General features: G+C 34.7%; 1 protein-coding gene across 3 annotated transcripts in view; it reads right to left on the bottom strand.

Moving 5' to 3' along the window:
- The window catches only part of LOC127727866 (medium-chain specific acyl-CoA dehydrogenase, mitochondrial-like), a 37,822-nt gene extending 19,882 nt beyond the window's left edge, over nucleotides 1-17,940 (bottom strand). Inside the window, exons 1-5 of one of the 3 annotated variants that reach the window (XM_052235001.1) lie at nucleotides 17,859-17,940; nucleotides 13,539-13,659; nucleotides 12,820-12,917; nucleotides 10,163-10,232; nucleotides 1,600-1,700 (exon numbers count right to left, since the gene is read on the bottom strand). In XM_052235001.1, coding sequence (XP_052090961.1) covers nucleotides 1,600-1,700; nucleotides 10,163-10,232; nucleotides 12,820-12,917; nucleotides 13,539-13,659; nucleotides 17,859-17,879 — 411 coding nt within the window. In that variant the 5' untranslated portion in view covers nucleotides 17,880-17,940. Of the gene's footprint in view, nucleotides 1-1,599; nucleotides 1,701-10,162; nucleotides 10,233-11,648; nucleotides 11,660-12,150; nucleotides 12,162-12,819; nucleotides 12,918-13,538; nucleotides 13,660-17,858 lie in introns of those variants that run through there. The other 2 variants (XM_052235002.1, XM_052235004.1) reach the window with 2 other exon arrangements.
- Between the last annotated feature and the right edge of the window lie 3,523 nt (nucleotides 17,941-21,463).

Here is a 21,463-nt window from a genome sequence, read left to right as displayed (position 1 = left end):
TTGACCAAAAACTTTAACCTGAAGCAGGACAGACCGACGAACAGACGGATGGTACTTGGACTACTGTCTCGGACTCTTGGACTGTAGAGAATGTAATATACATGGACTACTGTCTTGGACTCTAGGACTGTAGAGAATGTAATATACATGGACCACTGCCTTGAACTCTTGGGCTGTAGAGAATGTAATATACTTGGCCTACTGTCTTGGACTCTTGGACTGTAGAGAATGTAATATAAATGGACTACTGTCTTGGACTCTAGGACTGTAGAGAATGTAATATACATGGACTCCTGTCTTGGACTCTTGGACTGTAGAGAATGTAATATACATGGACTACTGTCTTTGACTCATAGAACTGTAGAGAATGTTATATACATGGACTACTGCCTTGGACTCTAGGACTGTAGAGAATGTTATATACATGGACTACTGCCTTGGACTCTAGGACTGTAGAGAATGTAATATACATGGACTGGCTAATGTTTTCATAGATAAATAGGAGCAATGTATTGAAGTACCAAGGATACTTATTAATAAATTGCTTCGCCAAGTGTAGCTGGATACGACCGCAGAGGTCCAACCCTGAACAGTTGGGGTAAAAATGGACACAATATTCGCGCTTGATACAGGTCTGAATTCGGATTTTAATTAAATATTTGACACATTATAGGTTTCTGACACAGAATAACTGTAGTCAAAGAACTTAGAATTGGTTATATGATTTGAATTTATATTCAATTTTTTGCTCTTGTGCAATACACTATGCTGTTGCGAATTGACCCCCCCCCCCCCAAAAAAAAATATTTGAAGAAATTTTCTTTTAAATTTCTGAAATCTGAAATGAGAAAAAAATGCCCCCACCCTTTTTTCCCAAAAAAAAATTCTTTCCCTCAAGATATGGTCATAATCTCAATTCAAATTTCCAATGGAGTTTTCAACCATAATTACCCATTTAAATACATCATTAAAGTCTTAAAATAGAAAATGACATACATAATCATGGCTAAAATTAATATTCCTTAATCAGCATTTTTAAATAGTAACTTCTAAAAATAAATTGACAGCTTATCACCTCAAGACAATACAACATTTCTTTATACATAATTTAAAAGCAGTGTAAGGGAGGTAATCCAAACATAACATTGTTCTTTTTTTTAATTGTCCATTAACCAGAAAACCCTTGTTTCCCCCCCTTTTTTGCCCCAAATTCCTAAACGGTTTGAGCCATAACCCCCAAAAGCCAATCCTAACCATCCCTTTGGGGTATGGAAATTTGTGGTATAATTTCAGAGAGATCCATACACCGCTCCACAAGTTATTATCTGGAAACTAGAAAAATGCTTATTTGGGCCCCTTTTTGGCCCCTAATTCCTAAACTGTTAGGACTATAACCCCCAAAATCAATCCTAACCTTTCTTTTGTGGTTATAAACCTTGTGTTTAAATTTCATAGATTTCTATTTACATTTACTAAAGTTTTTGTCCTGAAACCAAATGTCTTCGGACGACGCTGAAAACGTTATACCAATATACGACTGCAAAATTTTTTGTGGTCATATAAAAATAAATGTAAGGAGACTTCTTACAGCATACATACCCCTAATGAATTGGCTTCTATGGCAGTCTGAAAACCTGTACATCCATAGGATATTTCTTCTGTTACGATACATGATTCAAAAGTTCCTAAACCAAGTCCACCTGAAGACAAACATATTCACATGAAAACAAAATCAAATCATGTCCCTATCTTGAGTTGAGGAAATTTGTTAGTTAAAGTTGCTCTTTCTTTCTGTTTTGTTTTGTCATTATTTAAAAATCAATATTGAATTGATTTACAAGAAGTCTAAGAGTAAGAGTTGTTCAGTGCTTGCTTTATATTTTGATACTTGACCATTGGTTACAGTATTACAGTGATCACTCAATACCTAATTTAGTAAACCGATATTATTAATTTTCTGTCTCATTTTTCACATCTTTCATTCATCTGTCCTTTCCCTGTTGTATTTTTATTTATCAACAAAGTCATCAATAATGAGATGTACTTTGAGCTATTGCTCAATAATGATATTCCCAGTCAATGTTATATACTAAATCAAATTTGAAAAAATACTTAATATATGCGTTTGACATTTGAAAGATATCGGTTTTCAACAAACAGGAAGTATAATTTCTCAGGAACCGAAAATTCTGATTAAAATACAGATCATGTGACCATGCTTTGTTCACAAGGATCTGACAACACTCTGTCTTTACTTTCTGTTTTAAAGTCCTTTCGTGTTCCTCTGTTTTTTTCCTAATGATACAGCCTTCAAAAATGTTTTAGGCTGATGTAATTATTATCAGAATAGAACAGAGTGTTGTCACATCTTTGGAAGCAAAGCATGGACACAGGAACTGCATTTAAGTCAGATTGTGAAAATGTACCAGATGGTTTTTCACAAGTAGATGTAGCTTGTTTCCATGTAAAGAGTTTATAAGAGATTATTAGTTGCTGCAAAAAATGTGACAAAAAAATTTCATAGAATGTTATTCTGAAAATAATAAAAATATGACTGAAATTTATTAAAGACTCATTAAGTATGGATGAACAGATAGACAGAGGTAAAGTTTACCCCTTTCTTTGGAGTGTTAGGTGTAAAAACTATCACTATACAAATTTGTGATGAATATGAGTATTTCATTGGGTCATGATGAGGTTCCAGACAACTTTATATCATGAATTACTGTATTTTCTCACTCTCGTTAGTTTATGTTTTAAATGAATGGCAAGTTTTAATTTTGAAAATTTAACTTAACATGTTTTATCTTTAGTTTGTAGAAAAATGCATTAATTGGCAAGAAAAACAAGAGTTTTTCCTCATCATATTCTTGTGGTATGAACATAGTTCCAATGTAACCTTATCTGCTTACCATATTCCTGAGGAATGTGCATATTAACTAATCTGAGTTCCCATGTGACCTTATCTGCTTACCATATTCCTGAGGTATGTGCATGTTAACTAATCCTAGTTCCCATGTGACCTTATCTGCTTACCATAATCCTGAGGTATGTGCATATGAACTAATCCTAGTTCCCATGTAACCTTATCTGCTTACCATATTCCTGACTCCTGAGGTATGTGCATATTGACTAATCCTAATTCCCATGTGACCTTAGCTGCTTACCATATTCCTGAGGTATGTGCATATTAACTAATCCTAGTTCCCATGTAACCTTATCTGCTTACCATATTCCTGAGGTATGTGCATATAAACTAATCTGAGTTCCCATGTGACCATATCTGCTTACCATATTCCTGAGATATGTGCATATTAATTAATCTTAGTTCCCATGTGACCTTATCTGCTTACCATACTCCTGAGGTATGTGCATATTAACTAATCCTAGTTCCCATGTGACCGTATCTGCTTACCATAATCCTGAGGTATGTGCATATGAACTAATCCTAGTTCCCATGTAACCTTATCTGCCTACCATATTCCTGACTCCTGAGGTATGTGCATATTAACTAATCCTAGTTCCCATGTGACCTTATCTGCTTAGCATATTCCTGAGGTATGTGCATATTAACTAATCCTTGTGCCCATTTAACCTTATCTGCTTACCATATTCCCGAGGTATGTGCATATTATAATCCTAGTTCCCATGTAACCTTATCTGCTTACCATATTCCTGAGGTATGCACATATCAACTAATCCTAGTTCCCATGTTACCTTATCTGCTTACCATATTCCCGAGGAATGTGCATATTAACTTATCCTAGTTCCCATGCGACCTTATCTGCTTACCATATTCCCGAGGAATGTGCATATTAACTAATCCTAGTTCCCATGTTACCTTATCTGCTTACCATATTCCCGAGGTATGTGCATATTAACTAATCCTAGTTCCCATGTGACCTTATCTGCTAACCATATTTCTGAGGTATGTGCATATTAACTAATCCTAGTTCCCATGTGACCTTATCTGCTAACCATATTTCTGAGGTATGTGCATATTAACTAATCCTAGTTCCCATGTTACCTTATCTGCTTACCATATTTCTTAGGTATGTGCATATGAACTAATCCTAGTTCCCATGTAACCTTATCTGCTTACCATATTCCTGAGGAATGTGCATATTAACTAATCCTAGTTCCCATGTTACCTTATCTGCTTACCATATTTCTTAGGTATGTGCATATTAACTAATACTAGTTCCCATGTGACCTTATCTGCTTACCATATTCCTGAGGTATGTGCATATTACTAATCCTAGTGCCCATTTAACCTTATCTGCTTTCCATATTCCCGAGGTATGTGCATATTAACTAATCCTAATTCCCATGTGACCTTATCTGCTTACCATATTCCTGAGGTATGTGCATATTCACTAATCCTAGTGCCCATTTAACCTTATCTGCTTACCATATTCCCTAGGTATGTGCATATTAACTAATCCTATTTCCCATGTAACCTTATCTGCTTACCATATTCCTGAGGTATGTGCATATTAACTAATCTGAGTTCCCATGTGACCTTATCTGCTTACCATATTCCTGAGGTATGTGTATATTTATTAATTTTAGTTCCCATGTGACCTTATCTGCTTACCATACTCCTGAGGTATGTAGATATAAGAAGATGTTGTATGAGTGCCAATGAGACAACTCTCCATCCAAGTCAAAATTTATAAAAGTAAACCATTATAGGTCACAGTACGGTCTTCAACACGGAGCCTTGGCTCACACCAAACAGTAAGCTATAAAGGGCCCCAAAAAATTACTAGTGTAAAACCATTCAAACGGGAAAACAAACGGTCTAATCTATATAAAAAACGAGAAACGAGAAACACTTATGAACCACATCAACAAACAACAACTACTGAACATCAGATTCCTGACTTAGGACAGGTGCAAACAAATGTTTTAATGGTACCAAACCTTCACCCTTTTTCTGAAACAATAGTGTAACATCACAACATAGAAAGACACTCTATAAAATATCAACTGAAATAGCTTAACTCAATCAAAGGACATATTTACACCATTGAACATACACTGAACAAATAAATTTGACCTATGACACAATGTAAATACAAAATAAATAAACTAAGGGAAGAATAATAAAAGTAACATGTTATATCGGTAAGAAATGTTAAACAATTAAAGAAAAACAATATGCTCGAACAAAAATACCATCCATTTGCAATAACTTTAAACACAGGTAAATGAAAATAATTTTGTTGTTAGGTATACGTGTACAGTACCAATAGAGAAAGGAAATATTTTTACAAAATAAATAATTTTGATGTTCTTAGTACGAAGTGAAAATTTATAGTTATACCAAACACTTATCAAAGCTGGTATATAGACCAGATATAACCCTGAATAACATTAAATAACAAAAAATTCGTAAGGGTTCCGCGGAACCCAGTGTCTCGCCTACTTTTTTCTGTTTATCGCAGGCTCAACAAAAATGAGGAAGTAAATCAATAAAAATATTCCTCTTGATACTATCTTTTGATTGTAAGAAACTTCTGTCCTAGTTTGGTAAAAATCCAGGATAGTTTATGAATCTAATAAATGTTTAAAAACTTTAACTGCAGACTGAATGTAATGTTAACTGGAAGAAAACAAAATTTCCTTCTAGATACTAGCATTTGATCATAAACAAGCTTCTGTCTAAGTTTGGTACAAATCCAAAATAGTATAAGAAAGTTATTAAAATTTTAAAAACTTTAACCACAGAGTGAATCTGTTGTTTCCTGGCAGAAAATCTAAGTCCATTTAAAAGTAAAATACTGAAAAAATGGATTTATTTTTTTACAAAATTTCCTTCTAGATACTAGCTTTTGATCATAAACAAGCTTCTGTCCAAGTTTGGTACAAATCCACAATAGTATAAGAAAGTTATTAAAATTTTAAAAACTTTAACCACAGAGTGAATGTGTTGTTTCCTGGCAGAAAATCTAAGTCCATTTAAAAGTAAAATAAGGAAAAAATGGATTTTTTTTTTTACAAAATTTACTTCTGGATACTATCTTATGATCATAAACAAGCTTCTGTCCAAGTTTGGTAGAAACCCAGGATAGTTTAAGAAAGTTATTAAAATTTTAAAAACTTTAACCACAGAGTGAATGTAATATTTCCCGGCAGAAAAACTAAGTCCATTTATAAGTAAAATACGGAAAAAATGGAATTTTATTTTTACAAAATTTACTTCTGGATACTATCTTATGATCATAAACAAGCTTCTGTCCAAGTTTGTTACAAATCCAGGATAGTTTAAGAAAGTTATTAAAATTTCAAAAACTTTAACCACAGAGTGAATATTTGTGGACGCCGCCGCCGACGACGCCGACGGAATGTAGGATCGCTATGTCTCGCTTTTTTCGACTAAAGTCGAAGGCTCGACAAAAAAGCAATGTGCATATTAACTAATCCTAGTTCCCATGTGACCTTATCTGCTTACCATAATCCTGAGGTATGTGCATATGAACTAATCCTAGTTCCCAGGTAACCTTATCTGCCTACCATATTCCTGACTCCTGAGGTATGTGCATATTAACTAATCCTAGTTCCCATGTGACCTTATCTGCTTACCATATTCCTGAGGTATGTGCATATTAACTAATCCTTGTGCCCATTTAACCTTATCTGCATACCATATTCCCGAGGTATGTGCATATTAACTAATCCTAGTTCCCATGTAACCTTATCTGCTTACCATATTCCTGAGGTATGTGCATATAAACTAATCCTAGTGCCCATGTAACCTTATCTGCTTACCATATTCCTGAGGTATGTGCATATGAACTAATCCTAGTGCCCATGTTTCCTTATCTGCTTACCATATTCCCGAGGAATGTGCATATTAACTAAACCTAGTTCCCATGTTACCTTATCTGCTTACCATATTCATGAGGTATGTGCATATTAACTAATCCTAGTTTCTATGTTACCTTATCTGCTAACCATATTTCTGAGGTATGTGCATATTAACTAATCCTAGCTATATATAGTTCCCATGTTACCTTATCTGCTTACCATATTCCTTAGGTATGTGCATATTAACTAATCCTAGTGCCCATATGTAACCTTATCTGCTTACCATATTTCCGAGGAATGTGCATATTAACTAATCCTAGTTCCCATGTTACCTTATCTGCTTACCATATTTCTTAGGTATGTGCATATTAACTAATACTAGTTCCCATGTGACCTTATCTGCTTACCATATTCCTGAGGTATGTGCATATTACTAATCCTAGTGCCCATTTAACCTTATCTGCTTACCATATTCCTGAGGTATGTGCATATTAACTAATCCTAGTTCCCATGTAACCTTATCTGCTTACCATATTCCTGAGGTATGTGCATATTAACTAATCCTAGTGCCCATGTAATTTTATCTGCTGACCATATTTTAAGATATGCGCATATCAACTAATACTAGTTCCCATGTAACCTTATCTGCTTACCATATTCCTGAGGTATGTGCATATTAACTAATCCTAGTGCCCATTTAACCTTATCTGCTTACCATATTCCTGAGATATGCGCATATCAACTAATCCTAGTTCCCATGTAACCTTATGTGCTTACAATATTCCTAAGGTATGTGCATATGAACTAATCCTAGTGCCCATGTTACCTTATCTATTTACCATATTCCTGAGGAATGTGCATATTAACTAATCCTAGTTCCAATGTTACCTTATCTGCTTACCATATTCCCGAGGTATGTGCATATTATAAACTAATCCTAGTTCCCATGTTACCTTATCTGCTAACCATATTTCTGAGGTATGTGCATATTAACTAATCCTAGTTCCCATGTTACCTTATCTGCTTACCATATTTCTTAGGTATGTGCATATTAACTTATCCTAGTGCCCATATAACCTTATCTGCTTACCATATTCCTGACTCCTGAGGTATGTGCATATTAACTAATCCTAGTTCCCATGTTACCTTATCTGCTCACCAAATTCCCGAGGTATGTGCATATTAACTAATCCTAGTTCCCATGTGACCTTATCTGCTAACCATATTTCTGAGTTATGTGCATATCAACTAATCCTAGTTCCCATGTTACCTTATCTGCTTACCATATTTCTGAGGTATGTGCATATTAACTAATCCTAGTTCCCATGTTACCTTATCTGCTTACCATATTCCCGAGGTATGTGCATATTAACTAATCCTAGTTCCCATGTGACCTTATCTGCTTACCATATTTCTAAGGTATGTGTATATTAACTAATCCTAGTGCCCAGGTAACCTTATCTGCTTACCATATTCCCGAGGTATGTGCATATTAACTAATCCTAGTGCCCATGTGACCTTATCTGCTTACCATATTTCTGAGGTATGTGTATATTAACTAATCCTAGTGCCCATGTAACCTTATCTGCTTACCATATTCCCGAGGTATGTGCATATTAACTAATCCTAGTTCCCATGTGACCTTATCTGCTAACCATATTTCTGAGGTATGTGTATATTAACTAATCCTAGTGCCCATGTAACTTATCTGCTTACCATATTCCTGAGGTATGTGCATATAAACTAATCCTAGTGCCCATGTAACCTTATCTGCTTACCATATTCCTGAGGTATGTGCATATGAACTAATCCTAGTGCCCATGTTTCCTTATCTGCTTACCATATTCCCGAGGAATGTGCATATTAACTAAACCTAGTTCCCATGTTACCTTATCTGCTTACCATATTCATGAGGTATGTGCATATTAACTAATCCTAGTTTCTATGTTACCTTATCTGCTAACCATATTTCTGAGGTATGTGCATATTAACTAATCCTAGCTATATATAGTTCCCATGTTACCTTATCTGCTTACCATATTCCTTAGGTATGTGCATATTAACTAATCCTAGTGCCCATGTAACCTTATCTGCTTACCATATTCCCGAGGAATGTGCATATTAACTAATCCTAGTTCCCATTTTACCTTATCTGCTTACCATATTCCTGAGGTATGTGCATATTACTAATCCTAGTGCCCATTTAACCTTATCTGCTTACCATATTCCTGAGGTATGTGCATATTAACTAATCCTAGTGCCCATGTAATTATATCTGCTGACCATATTTTAAGATATGCGCATATCAACTAATACTAGTTCCCATGTAACCTTATCTGCTTACCATATTCCTGAGGTATGTGCATATTAACTAATCCAAGTGCCCATTTAACCTTATCTGCTTACCATATTCCTGAGATATGCGCATATCAACTAATCCTAGTTCCCATGTAACCTTATGTGCTTACAATATTCCTAAGGTATGTGCATATGAACTAATCCTAGTGCCCATGTTACCTTATCTGCTTACCATATTCCTGAGGAATGTGCATGTTAACTAATCCTAGTTCCAATGTTACCTTATCTGCTTACCATATTCAAGAGGTATGTGCATATTATAAACTAATCCTAGTTCCCATGTTACCTTATCTGCTAACCATATTCCCGAGGTATGTGCATATTATAAACTAATCCTAGTTCCCATGTTACCTTATCTGCTAACCATATTTCTGAGGTATGTGCATATTAACTAATCCTAGTTCCCATGTTACCTTATCTGCTTACCATATTTCTTAGGTATGTGCATATTAACTTATCCTAGTGCCCATATAACCTTATCTGCTTACCATATTCCTGACTCCTGAGGTATGTGCATATTAACTAATCCTAGTTCCCATGTTACCTTATCTGCTCACCATATTCCCGAGGTATGTGCATATCAACTAATCCTAGTTCCCATGTGACCTTATCTGCTTACCATATTTCAGAGGTATGTGCATATTAACTAATCCTAGTTCCCATGTTACCTTATCTGCTTACCATATTCCCGAGGTATGTGCATATTAACTAATCCTAGTTCCCATGTGACCTTATCTGCTTACCATATTTCTGAGGTATGTGTATATTAACTAATCCTAGTGCCCATGTAACCTTATCTGCTTACCATATTCCTGAGGTATGCACATATCAACTAATCCTAGTTCCCATGTTACCTTATCTGCTTACCATATTCCCGAGGAATGTGCATATTAACTTATCCTAGTTCCCATGCGACCTTATCTGCTTACCATATTCCTGAGGTATGTGCATATTAACTAATCCTAGTTCCCATGTGACCTTATCTGCTTACCATATTCCTGAGGTATGTGCATATTAACTAATCCGAGTTCCCATGCCTTCTTTACCACTTCCCAAGGATACTGTAAATAGAAACTTGATCATGATCATATGTTTTAAAATTAGTTTCAGACCTCATTCAATCTAAATTGACAACAGAATAAACAAAAAAAATTAAAAAAAACATAATATCTCTCTCATTTCTCAACAATTTAACTTAAAAGTAGGTATTTATCATGTAAAAATTTACAAAATATGGTAAAAACATATTTATCTATTGCCCAAGCTTTCTAACATAAAAGGTTAGATTTATTTCATTGCAATTATAAATGTTTGAATACTGTTAAATTCCCTTTAAAAATCTGTTCTTATGACAAGTCTGCACCTTAAGACCACATATGATCAACAACTAGCTTTTTTAATACATTATGCTTCTTTTTTCTTTTATTAAAAACTTGCTCAATTTCAAAATAAGTTAACATATTGCATTTATATGTGTAGAGTTCAGTTTCTGCTTCATTTTTTCATCATCTCCCTTTATAGATGATCGTGATAAACTTCCTATGTTACTCACCTGTTTGAACATGACAAACTGGCATATGTACTCTTCTCCCTTGGATGATCATAATAAACTGACAGTGCAAGTTACCACTCCTAACTTGATCATGATGTGCTGTCTATGGCATATATACTTATCTCCCTTGGATGATCATAATAAACTGACAGTGCAAGTTACCACCCCAGCTGGATCATGATGTGCTTTTATGGCATATATATACTTAACTCCTTTGGATGATCATAATAAACTGACAGTGCAAGTTACCACTCCTAACTTGATCATGATGTGCTGTCTATGGCATATATACTTATCTCCCTTTAATGATCATAATAAACTGACAGTGCAAGTTACCACCCCAGCTGGATCATGATGTGCTTTTATGGCATATATATACTTATCTCCTTTGGATGATCATAATAAACTGACAGTGCAAGTTACCAACCCCAGCTGGATCATGATGTGCTGTCTACGGCATTTATACTTATATCCTTTGGATGATCAAAATAAACTGACAGTGCAAGTTACCAACCCCTTGCGATTGTCTGATCATGATGTGCTGTCTATGGCATATATACTTATCTCTCTTGGATGATTATAATAAACTGTATTTCTTACCTCCCCTTTTAGGTCATAATATAGTCAGTGTTACTTACCTCCCATGTCTGATCATGATGTGATGCCACTGGCATATGTACTTATCTCCCTTGAATGATCGTGACATGCTGTATATCTTACCTCCCCTGTTTTATCATAATATACTGTCAGTGTTACTTACCTCCCATGTCTGATCATGATGTGCTGCCACTGGTTTATGTACTTATCTCCCTTGTTAGATCATAATATACTGCCAGTGATACTTACCTCCCATGTGTCATGATGTCCTGCCACTGACATATGTTCTTATCTACCTTGGATGATTGTGACATGCTGTGTTACTTACCTCCCCTGTTTGATCATAATATACTGCCAGTGTTACTTACATGTACCTCCCATGTTTGATCATAATGTGCTGCCACTGACATATGTACTTATCTACCTTGGATGATCGTGACATGCTGTGTTACTTACCTCCCATGTCTGATCATGATGTGCTACCACTGGCATATGTACTTATCTCCCTGGGATGATCGTGACATGCTGTATTACTTACCTCCCTTGTTTGATCATAATATACTGCCAGTGTTACTTACATGTACCTCCCATGTTTGATCATAATGTGCTGCCACTGACATATGTACTTATCTACCTTGGATGATTGTGACATGCTGTGTTACTTACCTCCCATGTTTGATCATAATGTGCTGCCACTGACATATGTTCCTATCTACCTTGGATGATCGTGACATGCTGTGTTACTTACCTCCCATGTCTGATCATGTTGTGATGCCACTGGCATATGTGCATATCTCCCTGGGATGATTGTGACATGCTGTACTACTTACCTCCCCTGTTTGATCATAATATACTGCCAGTGTTACTTACCTCCCATGTTTGATCATTATGTGCTGCCACTGACATATGTTCTTATCTACCTTGGATGATCGTGACATGCTATATTACTTACCTCCCATGTTTGATCATAATGTGCTGCCACTGACATATGTACTTATCTACCTTGGATGATCGTGACATGCTATATTACTTACCTCCCATGTTTGATCATAATGTGCTGCCACTGACATATGTACTTATCTACCTTGGATGATTGTGACATGCTATATTACTTACCTCCCATGTTTGATCATAATGTGCTGCCACTGACATATGTACTTATCTACCTTGGATGATCGTGACATGCTGTGTTACTTACCTCCCATGTCTGATCATGATGTGCTACCACTGGCATATGTACTTATCTCCTTGGGATGATCTTGACATGATGTATTACTTACCTCCCATGTTTGATCATGATGTGCATCACACTGGCATATGTACTTATCTCCCTTGGATGATCATGACATGCTGTGTTTCTTTCCTTTCCTGTTTGATCACATTCTGCCACTGATTTATGTACATGTCATGCTGTGTTTCTTACCTCCCCTGTTTGATCATGATGTGCTGCTACTGGTACTTATCTCCCTTGGATGATCGTGACATGCTGTGTTTCTTACCTCCCCTGTTTGATCATGATGTGCTGCTACTGGTATGATTTCTTCTCTAGCAAACTTCCTTGCAGTCTGTTGATATTCTTTCTGTTCATCTGATAACTCTGTAATAAAGGGTTTGAGATCAAGGTATAAAATAATTCTATATAAGATACTAATACCGGTAGTTAGTTATAAAGTCACCACTTCTTATTCTTATAGGTCTCGATAATTCTGACCTCTGTAATGAATGGTTAGGATTATGGTAAGATTACACATTGTTGAAGAGTCAATAAGGAGTCAATATCTGATAACTCTGAAATGAAGAGTTGAAATTAGGGTCAGATAGTGCCTGTGATTAATTGGTAGGGTCATACAACTTGAAAATGTTAATGAAGAGTTTGGTCTAGGTATAATTATTTTGCTCATTTTTGGCATGTGATTGGCAAATAAAGTATTTATTGTGGTTGTTGTTGTAATTTGTACAAAAGTAAAGTTGTTTATTGTAAGGCAAAGTACATTTACACTATATCTGAGGTACATGTACTTAATGCACACCTTAGCTGTGCATTATCCACATTATAGCACAGAAATAAAAGCAAAGAGATTTTGCCTATGTCATGTGTTAAACTTAAATAATTCACAAAAATTCCTAGAGTTAATAACAAAAATATAAGGTTCAAATATAACCACATATGTTTTTGTTCCAATATTTTGATAGAACCATTTCAGTACTAATATATTACCAAAAGAGAAACCTCTGGAGCCCTGTGCTGATGTGGAATTCGCTGTGTCTGGAACTGTTCCAAAAGCTCTGGCTGCTTTACATAAGCATTGCTTTCCTTGCCGTATCAATCCACGAGACACCTAAAAAAAATTTCATACAAAGAATAACCCTGCAGTGTTTTTCCACTGAAGCCGGTAGCTGGATAAATAGTCTTCTACTTCATGATTTTCATCACCTACTTCTGAGTTAAAAATAAAAAATACAACTAAAAATTATGCTTACTATGGGCTTCCTGTTCTCTAGTTTCTAAATCAGCATGCTTCTAAAACATTTAGAAAAAACACTGCTCTGACTTTATCAATATATATATAAAATGTGAGCCAAGGCTTCAACATTATTGTTTTTTCTGTTTACTCCATTAACGTACAATTACTGGTCTTAGTAACAGTTTTTCACCAATATATCTCTACCAATATAAAGTGTATTCTTTCAATGCTTAACACTGAACACTAAGTACAGTTATATCAACTAATTATTTTGGGTGATACGTATAAGTGGTTTACGTTACCTGGTTATTTATGAAAATGAAAAGGGTAACTCTTCTAAATAAAAAAAAATCTTATATGAAACTGTTATTCCTCTAAATTGGCTATCATGCATTTCTTTTTTGTATGCTCATTCAATTATCTTCATGAAAAAGCTTGATACTTGAGTTGCAACTGATATTCATGATACATTTTAATATATTGTATTTACTCTTAAATGTTACATATCCTAAAATTGTTTAGTCTATTTTCAAATTTGGTCCAGATTTTTTTTATGGGAACAAAACTTATATTATTTGTTTTAATGTACATGATGTATATAATTTGATATATAGCTGAATGGTTCACAGGGTTTGGACACTAATGCCAGCCCACTAGCCTGAGGCATTAAAAATTAGGGAGGGCTAGTAAAGTATTCATCACTCAATTTCGAAGGGCTATTAAAAATTTTGTTTAAAACCAAGAATTTCACAAAGTTTTACTTTTTCAAGTAAAAGCTGATAGCTATATATTGAAACCCACTTATTTCTACTCTAATGATGTTGTTACATAATGTATACTCCCATATGCATCTCCCCTGAACAATGTGCAATCCTCCTTCAGTTGATTTCGAAAAAAGACAGTGATGATGATAATGATTATGAGGTTGATGAAAAAAACAGTTCTCAGGTTTTGTCAGTTAGTTATTGTTCACTAAACATATATAGCTCTTCCTCAAGATCATTAAGGCCTAATAATGTTTCTGGAAACATGCTGAAAAAATTAGGGTAGGTACATACATGTATATTATATTTTTTATTATAGACAGGTTTTTCCGATTATCTGCCTTAGTTTGTGACGCGACTCCTTGGCGTCGTCGTAGTACGATCGCCATTACAACCGTGAAAAAATATAAGATATAGATCTATATGCCCTGACCGCATATAATTAAATGTAAACACAAGAATGTGAAGTCGTGCTTGACCTCGGCAAAATTATATGTGCTATAAATAATAAAGTAATTAGATAAGGATTCTAAGTGTATTGCAGGCCAGGTGTTGTGTCCTTAAAATATAACTGTATTTGATATGTTACATGCGGGACATAATAAATTTTATACGAATACTAATCCCAGGTTACATGTCGATTACAATCATTTGGTAATCATAATATTAATAATTATAACGCATACATAAATAAAAAATAAATAGTCTTGACCGGTCGAATATGTGATATATCAGAAAAACCAGGGTGCAATTTTATCAAATCATAGAAATTTCTGTGGTCAGACCTATAATGAGACAGTCCTAAAATTTAACAATGCACTAATCAGACGGTCCTACAGAGACGAGAGTTTTGTGCTTTTTGCTTGACTCACGTATAATGCTCAAAACTGAGTGACATTTTCGTATTACTTTGGTCATTGTTGGTGTCCGCATGAATTGCGCTATGATGCTATCGATGCGTCGGGCCATATGTAGATATAACTTTGCGATTAGAATATGGGCTGAAGAAGTTTTGAACTTTCACGGCCCATGTATTCCTATAGTTATTATGTGTTCGATTCCAATTTCTTTTGCAGAAAATTACTGGACATACAACTACTATAGTATGTATAGTATATAACATCATGATCCAGCCCGTGCTTAATATAAATGAATGCCCGGATTAAACCACCAAAGACTCCAACATGTAAATTCAAAGCGATGATTAGTTATGTTTTAGAAGCGTCATTTAGTGTTTTGCCAACTCCCCTCCCAACCACTCCAAAACAGAGGTCTCATAGATTTTCATCCCTAATCCCTATTAGACTCATATATAAGTCCCCGATGTATATAATACAGTGAAATACAGTATTACAATATAACATTAGATGTGTATATCGGACCGTCGGACTACTGAAGTGTCGGAATTTCGGGTTGTCGGATTACCGGTATAGCTACGCTTTTGTAGGTTCTAGTAAACTATTTGATTACCAAGAGTTAGACCTTTGAAAAATCCTTTCTAATGTATAAAATTTTAGAATTCATGCACAGAATAATCTACTGAGGAAAGTTCAAATCAACAGAAGTAACTGTATACGTCTTATAAAGAAAATAAAGTGAAAATATACCATAAGCACACAGACCTACATATATATATATAAAACCTTTAAGTTTTTCAGCAAGAATTGCACCCAGGAATAAAATATTTTACAAGCCTTACTTTTCGAAATATTAATTAAAGCGCCGTCCCAAATAGTTAGTTACATAAATATACAATAAGGCGTCACTGTCATTCATAATATTTCTTAAACGGCTGACGAGGTTCCCCCTCCCCTTTTATTTAATTTTGAACTCCTTACTCTTCTGTTAACAATATTTTTGTCTGAGTTAATATTGTCGGAATGTCTGTCTATTTTGCAGCATAAAGATACTATAGAAGTCATGAATGAAAAAAGTTCGTCTCTTCACACTGGGTTGATTTGCTTGCAATTATAACTACATGTAGCCTCGGGGTAGGTTTCATTGTTATTAGCTTCATTTATGGTTAATCCAGACATTTTACCGCTTCCACTACAAAAGTTTGGGGGCATGCGCCCTCCCCCCTTTTTTCAAAATCCTGGATCCGCATCTGATGTCGCCGGGTGGATTTTCTATACAAAAAGAGGCAGATGCACTGTAGTCATCGGATTAAATTTTATAGATTAATTTAAGTTTTTAACAGTCGTTTTACAACGTGTAAACATTCGTCGGTCAGAGTTATTTTACTTTCATAAGTTTTATTTTAAAAAAAAAACGGATTGTCGTGCAGTGGCGCATCATCCAAAAAAAAAAAGTCCGGATCATACAAAAACCTGTTTATGCAGAGTTTTTTTTTATGTTTATACGGCTTTGATCCACTCAGGTTTGTTGGCTCGTCTGAAGGCATCACATAAGACGTATATGGAATCAAACGAGGGCAGTCATTGTGCAACTCGTTGTGTAATTCGCATATTGATTTTTTCCACACCTGAAGTTTTTTACGATTATTTGTACAACTATTAACTGCACAAGAAATGCTTCCATGTTTTTTTATAACTTTCGGCAGCATCCATAGTAAAATAGATCAGAAAATGAAAGAAATACAAATGTAAACAGAAAATTGATAATGTTTTGATCAATACACGTGTGTTCTTTTTCACGGTTGTAATGGCGGATCGGTCACGTGAGATGTTAATGGATGCGCCCATGTTTTCTAGGTCAATTACAGATAAACCCGTCTATAGGTAGATAAAAAATGTATTTATTAAAATATTTTTGACTGGTTTTAATTGAAACACAACTATTTTTTATCATGTTTATTAGGCCTAAGCACAGGAAACATATAATTTCAATAAATCTGCTTATGTTGTTTATGATTTAATTTTTAAGGTAAAACATGTTTCAACTAAGATAATACATGAGAAAATAAATTGGTAATTCTAGAGACCAGGTTATGTCATATTAAATATTTATGTAATCAAAACTTATACTAGTGTTATATAAAAGTCAGGAGACCAAAGTCATCCTTAAACAGGTGCAATCTATACTGTGTTCTTATAATTCATACCGTGTTCAAATGGATTTTAGAAGTGTCAATCAAAAGCATAGACCAACTCGAAAACAGCATAGCTGACTTGAAATTATGCAACTCATCATTGCCATTGGGTCGGCAATTCTTCCAATCCAATATATTTTGTGTTTCATATTACTAAGAAAATGAGTACGAGCAAAAGCAGCATAGGTGCTCTATCTTCACAAGTATCTAATGTTTTATCAAAACTTTGAATATATATTATAAACAATGTAAGTTACCTTCGACAACGACATTGCCATTCTTTTCAAAACTACAAACTGTAGTCACATGACATACGCCAGAGATACAACTAATAACTTCAAGTACAAATCAACACGCAAGGACAGCAACGTCATATAGAGCGTTTGCTGAATACCGAGCGATTCCGGCAGGTACAATTTTAGGCATAGTTGCTTAAATGTCATGGCTCCTCTATGAAAAGCAAAGTTTTGTTTTCTTCTTATTGGAATAATAATTTTAACATTGCCACTACAAATAATTTTCTTGTAGATATGATTTGAAATACTGACTGAGTGAAGGAAAAATAGTATTACACGGGAGTTCCAATATTGTTCTATGTGTAAATTTGTATTGTCCCTTGCTCCAGCCAGACAGTGATCGATCAGTTCAATATATTCAAAGCGTTTTATGATCAGCGACTGAGAAAACCGTAGTGTAATTTTTTTTTTTGCTAAAAACTATTTTTTTTATGTTTATTTTAGATTTTCATTATTACAATGCATTAGTTTAGTGTCTCAAAGGTCTCCAAATGTAAACTAAATATGACAAATAACCAAAAAATTATGATCATTTTTATCTCATCCAGTCAATCATCATGTCATTGGTGTAACCCGAATTAAAGAAATAATATAATTCTGAATTATTAGATTTGCGTTTTATAAAGTAATTTTACTGTTTTGAGGCATATTTCAGTAGTTTTGTTGTAATTTGTGTAGTTCCAGGCGCGGATCCAGAGCTTAAAGCGGGTTTTTTTTTTTCGCTGAGAGAAAAAGACATTATTTACGGTTAACTATACACAAAAAGGCCTGCTACGAACGGTTCCGACAACAAAGGTAGGCTGGTCACACCTTTTTGTAGATAATTTAATACAGATTTACGACACAGCACATTTTGAGTGGGATAGTAGACAGCGGATAGATGACTACTTGAAAAAGTTCTTCTCGTCTAAAAATAGTTATACTAATAAGTGTTGAAATAGACATCAGATCATAAATCACACGACACAAGTTGATTCATTTAATTGTTAAATATGTTAATTGCATCGAAATAGATTTTTTTAATTCATTTGCTTAAAAAATGGATTTCCTTTTGTGTTATCTAATCATGTTTCATAAGTAAATGATACGGATGTTCTTATTCAAGTTGACACTTAGATTATATCCTTAAATATAATACAACGAAGTCATGCGTTACCACACCCTATTACCGACTATAGGTACTTCAGATGCAATATATGACTAAAATCAAAATGTGCAGTACACGATTGCAAAATTCATTGTATTGCGGGGCATTCAGTTAAAGTTTGAAAGTATTTGGCCCAGTAGTTTCAGAGAAGAAGATTTTTGAAAAAGTAATAAACTTGCACGAAAAAATGTAAAAAATAAACGTTTCAAGGGCAATAACTCCTTAAGAAGTCAATTGACTTTTTTGATCATTTGACTTATTTGTAGGTCTTACTTAGCTGAACATTTTTGCCATTTACACTTTCTCTCTATCTATTATAATATTCAAGAAAATAACCAAAAACAGTGAAATCTAATAAAAATAAACTATTTCGGACAGTAACCCTACAATGGGTGGTCCAATTGGTCTGAAAATTTCATAACAGATAGATCTTGACTTATTCATCACTTGAACTCCATGTCACTTTTGCTCTAACTGCTATAGTTTTTGGGATAAAAGCCAAAAACTACATTCGACCCCTATGTTCTATTTTTTGCCATGGCGGCCATGTTTGTTAATGGATCAAAACTTCGGATACAATTTATAAACCAGTTACCCTAAGGAACATTCAGTTAAAGTTTAGAAGTATTAGGCCCAGTAGTTTCAGAGGAGAAGATTTTTAAATGTTAGAAAACATGATGAACAAATTGTGTAAAATTGTCTTAAAAGGGCAATAACTCCTTAAGGGGTCAATTGACAATTTTGGTCATATAAACTTTTTTATAGACCATACTTTGCTGAATATTTTTGCTGATAACAGTTTATCTTTATCTTCAATAATATTAAAGATAATAACCAAAAACTGCAAAATTTCCTTAAAATTACCAATTTAGTGGCAGCAACCCAACAATGGGTTGTTTGACTCGTCTGAAAATTTCGAGGCTGATAGATCTTGATCTATTGAACATTTTTACTCTGTCAGATTTGCTCTAAATGCTTTATTTTTTTGAGATATAAGTCAAAAACTGCCTTTGACCCCTATGTTCTATTTTTAGCCATGGCGGCCATGTTTGTTAATGGATCAAAACTTCGGATACAATTTATAAACTAGATACACTAAGAAACAGTCAGTTAAAGTTTGAAGGTATTTGCCCCATTAGTTTCAGAGGAGAAGATTCTTGAAATAGTTTACGACGACAGACGACGACAGACGACGGACGACGAGGGACACCAAGTGATGGCATAAGCTCACTTGGGGCACTTCAGGCCCCGGTGAGCTAAAAAGGGCGTATCGGATGAAGGACTACGAATTGCATTGCTACTGTAAAAAGAAGTTATAATGGTGAAGGTCAGAAATTATACAACACAACAGATCACGTACGAACCGATAAAAGAGTTGTTCATTTGAAGGGCTCTTTAACATGCAGTACGATCTCGAGAGTACGATCGACCTATTCCCAACACAAGTCATCAGATATATACTCTCCTTTCCGTCCGGACCTCGCTGCGTATGTATACATCCACATAACCAAACGAACGTTTTCTCAGCAGTAGGTCTTATTGCCGGACGGAATAAGTATTGGTGAGCATATTTCTTAACCCCTGTCAACCCTTGGGTTCAGGTAAACTTCGACTACTGTAACACTTTAACCATCAAAATGGTATAAAAAGAACGGTTGTAAAGTTACAAATGCCACTTGATTGACAAAAGAAGGTATGTTGTTGTTTCTTAGAAGAGTAACATTGTATTTGATGAAAAAAGTATAGCTAAAGATTGACGTACATCTTATTTCTTGTTCCTTAAGTGTGATCCTTATTCTATGTTACAACCTCCGGTCTTTTTAAAGTTCATCATAACAAATGGACAAAAATACATTTAACTTTTATGTATCTAGTGGATGCCAGGCCTTAAAACTTTTCCAACTGCACAGGTTAGTCTGTACTCAGACTAGTTTTTGAGGTGTAAATACAGCCATTTTTGTCCATTTGTTATGATGAACCTTAATTTTGCCTATATTCCTTTTTAAATTATCATGATTTTACGTAATGGAAAGAAATTAAATAACAATCCAACTTCTGGGATATCCACGTGATTAAACAAACGTATTTGTAATGCCTCTGCAGCCAGATTGTTAACAAAAATGCACGTGGATATCCACAAATTTTCCCGTGCAATGCCAAAAAATTACTTACCTGTTTTAGATTAACTTCACAAAATACTGTTAGGTCAACAGTGAACGGGAGAGCTTTTTCACTCTCCTTTATCTGTGACATTACCTGAAAAACTCAAAACCATATATATGTGGTAACTTGAACCCAGCCTAAGTGTGGTATTCAATGTGTGGGACAGACGGGACGAGAATATACAGTGGAAATCGAGAGCACCTTTACTGCTTTCGAAGACCTAAAAAATTCAAAAGTTTTATATACCAACATTTAG

Source organism: Mytilus californianus, unplaced genomic scaffold (assembly GCF_021869535.1).
Source record: "Mytilus californianus isolate M0D057914Y unplaced genomic scaffold, xbMytCali1.0.p SCAF_2, whole genome shotgun sequence".
Taxonomy (NCBI): domain Eukaryota; kingdom Metazoa; phylum Mollusca; class Bivalvia; order Mytilida; family Mytilidae; genus Mytilus; species Mytilus californianus.
The sequence above is the reverse complement of the archived record's forward strand: the minus strand, read 5'-3'. Positions and strand labels throughout refer to the sequence as shown.